This window comes from Aethalodelphis obliquidens, unplaced genomic scaffold, assembly GCF_003676395.1.
Source record: "Aethalodelphis obliquidens isolate GAN/ISIS:26980383/991018 unplaced genomic scaffold, ASM367639v1 scaffold433, whole genome shotgun sequence".
Taxonomy (NCBI): domain Eukaryota; kingdom Metazoa; phylum Chordata; class Mammalia; order Artiodactyla; family Delphinidae; genus Aethalodelphis; species Aethalodelphis obliquidens.
The window spans coordinates 2,573-10,346 of NW_020838347.1; the positions used below are offsets into that span (position 1 = coordinate 2,573).

At 33.5% G+C, this 7,774-nt stretch overlaps 1 protein-coding gene across 1 annotated transcript; it reads left to right on the plus strand.

The window, feature by feature from the left end:
* Positions 1-218: 218 nt before the first annotated feature.
* On the plus strand, positions 219-6,028 carry LOC113616736 (NKG2-A/NKG2-B type II integral membrane protein-like). Its single transcript, XM_027100128.1, has 6 exons — positions 219-1,011; positions 1,403-1,501; positions 1,985-2,038; positions 2,566-2,717; positions 4,628-4,728; positions 5,050-6,028. The coding sequence occupies exons 1-6, from the start codon at positions 825-827 to the stop codon at positions 5,168-5,170; spliced, it is 714 nt and encodes a 237-aa protein (XP_026955929.1). The 5' UTR covers positions 219-824; the 3' UTR covers positions 5,171-6,028.
* Positions 6,029-7,774: the final 1,746 nt, after the last annotated feature.

Below are 7,774 nucleotides of genomic sequence, written 5' to 3' on the forward strand. Positions count from 1 at the left end.
ATGACCTTTACTAACTTTGACACCTATAGGATCTTTCTGGAAGTTTGAATTAACAGTGTTCTTCCATAAATTACTTATATTTGTTTATTATTTTGTGGGTTCATATCTTAGCCATTAAGTCAATTATCGATTACTTTTACAAACTAAGTATTTTTTAGTCTTTTTCTGTTGTTTTATTTTCAATATTGTCTAGGTTATATATAAGTTTAGTGTATCATGTAACATTTTCCAATACATGAAGTATTTCCTCAATTTTTAATGTCTTCTCAGAACTCCTCAACCATTCAAAATAACGACCATTTGGTAACACTTTTCATAAGTAAATGTAAGTCACCAAATAATGTAATTTAGTGTAGGAGATTGTTGTACATGCCAACATTACTCTTTCCCCATCTTTAAAATACTCTATCTTTAACCATTACTGGATTTCAAAATTATCATAAATATAGGTGAATCTCTCTTTTCTAATAAAACATTATAATTTTAATACAAGCATTATAATGGTGTTAAAATATTTCTGTGGAATCTGAGTAGGATATTATTAGTCATGAACTTCTTTACTCCTCCCTAATTTATTGCTTTTCATTGTTTCAACCAAAAATATATTGTCAAATGTAGAATAACTTAAAAAAAAAAAGTATTCTACCATGAGACACTTGTTTAAAGCTCTAAGGAATTTAGAACCAGGCCTTAAGATTGTTCTACTGCGAAGTGAGCACTAGACTCTACCCCGCCCATTTTACTGTACTAGGGATCTCATCTTACATACACCATTCATTCCTAAGTACGCTTAGAGCACTGTCTGACATAATTCAGCTGCAGAGATGAATAACCAAGGAGTAACCTATGCAGAACTGAAGGTAGCCAAGAACTCAAAGAGGCAGCAAATAAAACCTAAGGGCACTAAAAGTTCCATTTCAATAACTGAGCAGGAAATAACCTATGCAGAATTAAATCTTCAAAATGCTTCTCAGAATCTTCGAGGGAATGACAAGAACTGCCACTGCAAAGGTAAAACATTTAATAGTCACATGATGGAACTGTTCTAGGATATGCAGTTGGAGTACAGAGGTTGGAGAAGGAGTAGGGGATAAGTTCACATATTTTTCATTTTGAGGAACAGAACTTAAAGTTGGAGATGGGATTCTAATGTGAAATTGGAGGACTACTTTTATTCTGGCATTGCTGTAATTTGTAGTCTTTGATCAACAACTCATGAAGCGTTATATATGCTGAAAATGCAAAGGTATATTCTGAGAGAAAGATTATAGTGGTAGAAATGGGCTTGGGGTCCAAGTTTATATATATAACTCCCTGTTTATGTGGGTTCTCTTGTTTGTAAACTTTCTAAACAACTGTCACCATCACTCTTTTCTCAGTGTTTCCTTTTCTTTCCCTGCAGATTTACCATCACCTCCAGAGAAGCTCATTGCTGGGGTTCTGGGAATCATCTGCCTTGTTTTGATGTCCAGTGTGGTAACAATGATAGTTTTTACTCCCTGTAAGTAGATTTTTGAAAAATTGTAAGGGAACTTTACACTTTAATGATGGTCAGTGCCTCTAAACACTTCATAATATTATGGAATGGGCATCTCATTAAAATGTATGCATTTAGACTAAATGTGGAATGGTTATTCTGAATTTGTCAAAAGTATACAACACAATAATTACAGAGAGTATGTATATGTATATTCTGATTTCATAACTCAAAAGCATGCTTTAGGATATTGAAAGATCTTACTGAGAAATACAAATTAATTCTTGCGATTGGTTAAAACAAATACTATAAGAGATAGTGATCTGTTCCTTTAGGCTTTTGAAATATTTTTTCAACCAAATCTTCATTACTTAATTTTTCTTGGTAAAATCAATTTTATTCCAGATTATTCTAATCCTAAGCAATAAACCAAATTTCAACTCAGAAACTACAATCATTATGATTTATTTAGATCAATATTAACTTTTATAATGATTAATTTTGTAGCTACTGCAATACAGGAGCAGAATAACTCCTCTCCGATAAAAAGGCTCCAGAAAGGTACATAATGATTTTCAAAGTTCTGATATAAATACAGTTTGTATTTTGTCTCTATCTTAGGCTAGTGAAAATAAGAATAGATTTTGGGGTTGAACATAAATTACAAAATATGGCAACAAATATTCATAAATAATGATTATAGGAGAGTGTTTCTCCCTATGCAACAATATGATCACCATACCCACTGTTGGCCACTGGCTCAAATTTCCTCCCTCTGTAATATGATAAGAGACAAATAATTTTGCTATTCTAAAACAGAGGTTTCATTTCTCGATTTTCAGGACATGTAAAGAGTGGCTATTTCTGTGTGTTTGCTTTATACGGAGACATAAATTGGGGGGTGAGAGACTGACACTTCTGTGAATGTATGAGTGTGGTTTGTTTTATATGCACCAGCCTTGAGGGTGCATAGATGTGTTTTATATATATACACACATATATATTTATACCTATGCATATATGTAAGTTAGTTTTCATTTTTTTTAATTCAAATTGTTTTTAGATAATAATTCACAATCTTTCTTCAGAATGTCATGCTGGTCATTGTCCAAAACAGTGCTTTACATATTCCAACAATTGCTATTGTATTCATTTGGGAAAAAAAACATGGCATGAGAGTGTGACGGCCTGTGCTGCTAAGAACTCTACTCTGCTTTATATAGATAATGAAGAAGAAATGGTAAGATACTAAATGTTGCAAACACTTTGTTAAAGGCTTGATTCAGTCAATATTATATTTGCTAGGATTCACTTGCGGTTTTGTACATATTTGCAGTTTGTTTAAGGCCTATTAATGTTCCATTAAACAACAGAATACAACTTTATGATATTCTATTTATATTTTTATACCATTAATACACGTTTGATAATTTCCAGTTCTTGCTTTTCATAAAAAAAAACATGTTTCTACAAATGCTATTATTTTCTAAAATAAACTGTGCTATTTAATTTTACAATATATAAAGGAAAATAAACATATCATGATTTTGCATAGTGATCACAATATGTATAGAACCATGTAATTGCATATCAGATCGTGGAATAGAAGTTTCCACTTCATAGCAGCCCCACTCCTCTGTATTCTCTCATCACTTCTCCACCCTCCGTGTATACCCACTGTCCTGACTTTTGATATTATAGAATCTCTTTGCTTGGTTGTTGTTTTTTTGTGTGTGTGTGTGGTACGCGGGCCTCTCACTGTTGTGGCCTCTCCCATTGCGGAGCACAGGCTCTGGATGCGCAGACTCAGCGGCCATGGCTCACGGGCCCAGCCGCTCCGTGGCATGTGGGATCTTCCCGGACCGGGGCACGAACCCGTGTCCCCTGCATCGGCAGGCGGACTCTCAACCACTGCGCCACCAGAGAAGCCCCTCTTTGCTTGTTTTTGAACTTCATATACATGGAATCATAGAGTATGCATTTTTCTTCTTCTCTCCTCTCACCCCCATATGCTATTTTTGCAATTCATCCATATTATTGCATTTATGTGTAGTTTGTAAATTTCCACTGCTCATTATGTAAATATAACATTTAAAATCCAATCTACCCAATGTCTCTGGTTACAGATGGAGTCTTATGCCCTCAGATCTAAAGAGGCTTCCTGGGTTCAGTACTTTTAGTCATGGGATCCCCTTTGCTGATCCCACCTCCACCCCTACCCCCCAACTCTGGTATCTCTCGGTGGAGGGGGAGGAGAAGCCCTTACTCTGGCTGCTTCTTGTTAGCAGGTGTCCTGCTGGATCACCTTGTAAGGCTCACCTGGTGTCGCCCACAGGATTCCCCTCAACACCAAGGAGGAATGGCTAGGCTGGGTGTTGGGAAGCAGCAGGCCTAGGTCACTTTCTTCGGTTGGGTGGTGGATATAAGATGCCCCTAATAGTTGTTCCTTAACCCCAGGGTCGCAAACCATTTCACCTTTCTCTTTCCACCTTTCAGAGTTCTCCTTGACTTGTGTCTTTCATTAGTTCCAGTGTTTACAGTTGTACCTAGCTGGGCGCAGCTGAGAGAAATGAGTCTCTGACTCCTTGTCTGGTCCCTTGGATTCTAGCAACACAGAAACAGAGTGATTGGGGGTTGATCTAGTCAAAGAACGGTGTGAGCCCCAGGAAACCAAATCTTTGGCTTTCGTGTCACTTATTTTCTCAGTTTCATTCCCTTAATTTCCTTCTAAAACCGAAACTCTGAGAAACATAGAGGAGAAATCCATTGATATGGTCACAGTATCCTGAGAAATGGATGTCACAGAATCTAAAATCTTATTTAAAGCCTTGCTATGTTAGTTTTGACAACATGGGTAACAGTTGAATTACATGAATCAGAATTTTCCTTATTAACCTAAGAAAAACAGTGAAACTGCTAAGCATAACTGTTTGAGTTAATTTTACATCAAAAGTACTGACCTTGGTTAATGTATTTGGCAGTATTAAAACTTTGAACTTTAATATATTTTTAGTGTTAGATGAGACTCTTAACACTCATTTTGTTCAGAAAACTAAGGATCCTATGAAAGAACACACTACTTGCCTTTGAAAAATTAATAAAAATCTTTCATGACGACTATTTAAGTGAAAATTCTTTATTTTGGGCTAGAAATTCCTGATGTCCCTATCAATTATGTCATGGATTTCAGTCTTTCGTAAAGGCCGTGATCATCCATGGATGTGGCTAAATGGTTCAACTTACAAACTACAGTAAGTTTTTAAAAATAATACTGTATAGAGGAGGAAAAGATTAAAAATAAAAATTTTAAGAATAATATTAAAACATTTGTTTTAGTTGAATTATAGAAAGATGAAGGAGGATGTTGAAAGTTAATAAAATGTTGATATAGTTATTAAAGAATGGGCTCCTCAATAGCCCATTTCCCTAATAACAAGCTCTTACTAAAATTATATTAAAATATCATTACCCATTTTCAAAATAGCTTTTATTACAGTGACATGGAAAATGCTATTGTTTCATGAGTTGTCCTCATATGATATAACAGAATTGTGCATTTTTTTCCATTACAGTATAACAGACACATCACCTGATAAACGTAACTGTGCTCTGCTCTATTCAGATGGCATTAAATCAGACAGTTGTGAGCTTCCACATACATATAATTGCAAGAATCAGCTTGAGAAAATGTGAGTTTGGATGCTGTTGAGTAACTTTAACTTTTATGAAATGGAAATAATATTATGATTGTATAAATTTTAAAATGAATTATATTGAAATATAATATGCACACCAAAAAGTATAGATATCGTTACTTTTGTGTCTGGCTTTTTTTACTCTACATTATTTTTATGGCCTTCAACCTTTGTAAAAGATCGCATGTTGTGTGAGTCCATTTATATGAAATATCAAGAAGAGGGAAACCTATTCTAGAGGCAGAGAGTGGATTGTTGGTTACCAAGGGCTGAGCAGAGGTAGGATTGGAAAATGACTGCTGATGGTTACTATGTTTCTTCTGGGGGCGATGAAAACGTCTAGAGTTTGTTACTGTTGATGGTTGTAAACTCTGTGAATATACTAAAGAAAAAAAATCACTGATTTATACGCTTTAAGTGGATACATTTCATGCCATGTAAATTACACCTCAATAAAGCTGTTTTTAAAAAAAATCCTGGAATTATGTTTGGGATTGCATTTAATCTTCAAAGTAATTTGTAAAGATAGTCATCTTTACAATATTGGCTCTTCCAGGCAATATCATGCTTTATCTCTCTATGAATTAGGTTTTCTTTAAATTCTCCCTATTATATTTTGTATTTTTCTATATTGAGTTCTTAAAGATACATTGGTATTTCACTCTCATGCTTTTGTAAATGACATCCTCATTTGAAAATTTTTAGTAAGTTTTACTGCTGTAAACAGTAATACAATGAGGTTTACATATTGGTCTTATAGCCAATGATTTCTCTGACTTTATGTATTAATTCTGTCATTTCAAATATATAGTCTTCTGGATTTTTATATAACAGCTCTTGCATTTGTAAATAATCACACTTTATTTCTTCTTTCCAGATGCAATTTTTTTTCTTGACTTATTTTTATAGGCTAGGATTTTATTTTCAATGTCGAATAGAAGGTACAGTAAAGGTTCTATATGTATCCTTTTCTATTTTCGAGGAAAAGCTTTCAGTATTTCATCAATATGAGGTTCATCTTAAGGTTTTTTTCATCATAAGTTTCTCATATGAAAACAGTTCCATAATATTCTCATTTTTCAAACAAATTTTATAATCAATTGGCGTTACATTTGTATTGTTTTTCCATCAGTTGGAATGATAAACGTTTTCTCTGTATAATGATTATGAAGTAAATTACCTTTATTTCTTTCATATGTTAAACCAGTCTTGCATTTTGAAGTAAAATCACAATGATCATGTGTTGTCCTTTTTTAAAAAATCAATGCATATATTATATCTAGGTCAAGCTGAAGGTTTTCTTTATCTGTGTTCCCAAAGAAATTTGACTGAGTTTTCATTTACGTTATGTACTTGACAAGTTGTTACCAAGGCTATTTTTAGGAAGCATTTCCTTTTCTTTTACCTGGACCTTTGTGAAAGAGTACTGCTACGTTTTCAAGTGTTATTATTCACTACTAGTGCCATCTGAGCTTCTAGAACTTTTTTGTGGGAAGGTTTATATAACGAACTCAATTTCTTTACAATATGTGTTAGGTTTACTCAGGTTTCTATTTTTTGTGATGCATTTTGGTAATTTTCAATTTAGGATTTTTCTATTTTTTATAGATACTAAAATGTTTTCATAATATTGCTTTTTTTATCTGTAAAAACCACATGGTATCCCCATATTTATTATAGACATAAAAGACTTGTTTCTTCTCAAATTTTTTTTTTTTTGGCCACACCGCATGGCTTGTGGGCTCTTAGTTCCCTGACCAAGGAATGAACCCGGGGCCTCGGCAGTGAGAGCGTGGTGTCTTAACCACTGAACCATCAGGGATTCCCTCTCCTCACCTTTCTTTCAGCAGTCTTTTATCAATTTTATTGAATGTTTTCAATGAGAATACATTTGGCCTTGTTCCTCTCTATTGTAATTTTGTTCTTTGTCTTGATTTTGTACTATTTATTGTTTTCTTCCTTCTACTTCATTTGGTTTTAATTTCACCTAAATTTAGCTTTTCCATTTTTAGTTTCTTGTGATGCATGCTTGGATTTCTGCTTTGTTTTGTTTTATTTAGTTTGTAAGGTAAGCATTTAAGGCAATCAATACTTCACAAGACAGACATTTGGTTTTATATTTTCCTTGTAATTCTTATAAAAATTTTGAACGTTCATTGTGGTCATTTCTATGGTCCATCTGTTACTTAGACATTTATTACTGAATTTAACACCATATAAGGATTTTCAAAGTTTTGGTTATTGACTTCTGCATATAGTAAAGAGCATTCTGTTTGGTTAGAAAACTTTCTGTGAAGCTAGAAATATTCCACATCTTTGTTAAAAGTGGCTGGTGTGAAAGAGGAACCAATATTAAAATATTATTTTTTTAACTAATTAAAATTGAATGCCCACATTTCAAGTGCCCACTTGCCAAACTTGCCTAGCGGCTACTGCAGTGACACCACTTCTATATTTTTATATGAATATGCTTGGAAATATGATTTATAGTGTATTTTTTGAAAATTTCTATGTAAAAAAATATGAATAGTCCATACTAGTATATAGTATGTGTTCTACATATATGTATTGATTAGTTGTCTAGTTTAAATCTTTCTTTAGC

What these genes read in the sequence shown, in the direction of transcription:
- LOC113616736 (XM_027100128.1), top strand. Translation starts at nt 825, where the DNA reads ATGAATAACCAAGGAGTAACCTATGCAGAACTGAAGGTAGCCAAGAAC. An exon ending in AATGATAGTTTTTACTCCCT is followed by an intron (nt 1,502 to 1,984) that starts GTAAGTAGATTT and finishes TTAATTTTGTAG; the next exon opens with CTACTGCAATACAGGAGCAG. An exon ending in TAGATAATGAAGAAGAAATG is followed by an intron (nt 2,718 to 4,627) that starts GTAAGATACTAA and finishes ATTTTGGGCTAG; the next exon opens with AAATTCCTGATGTCCCTATC.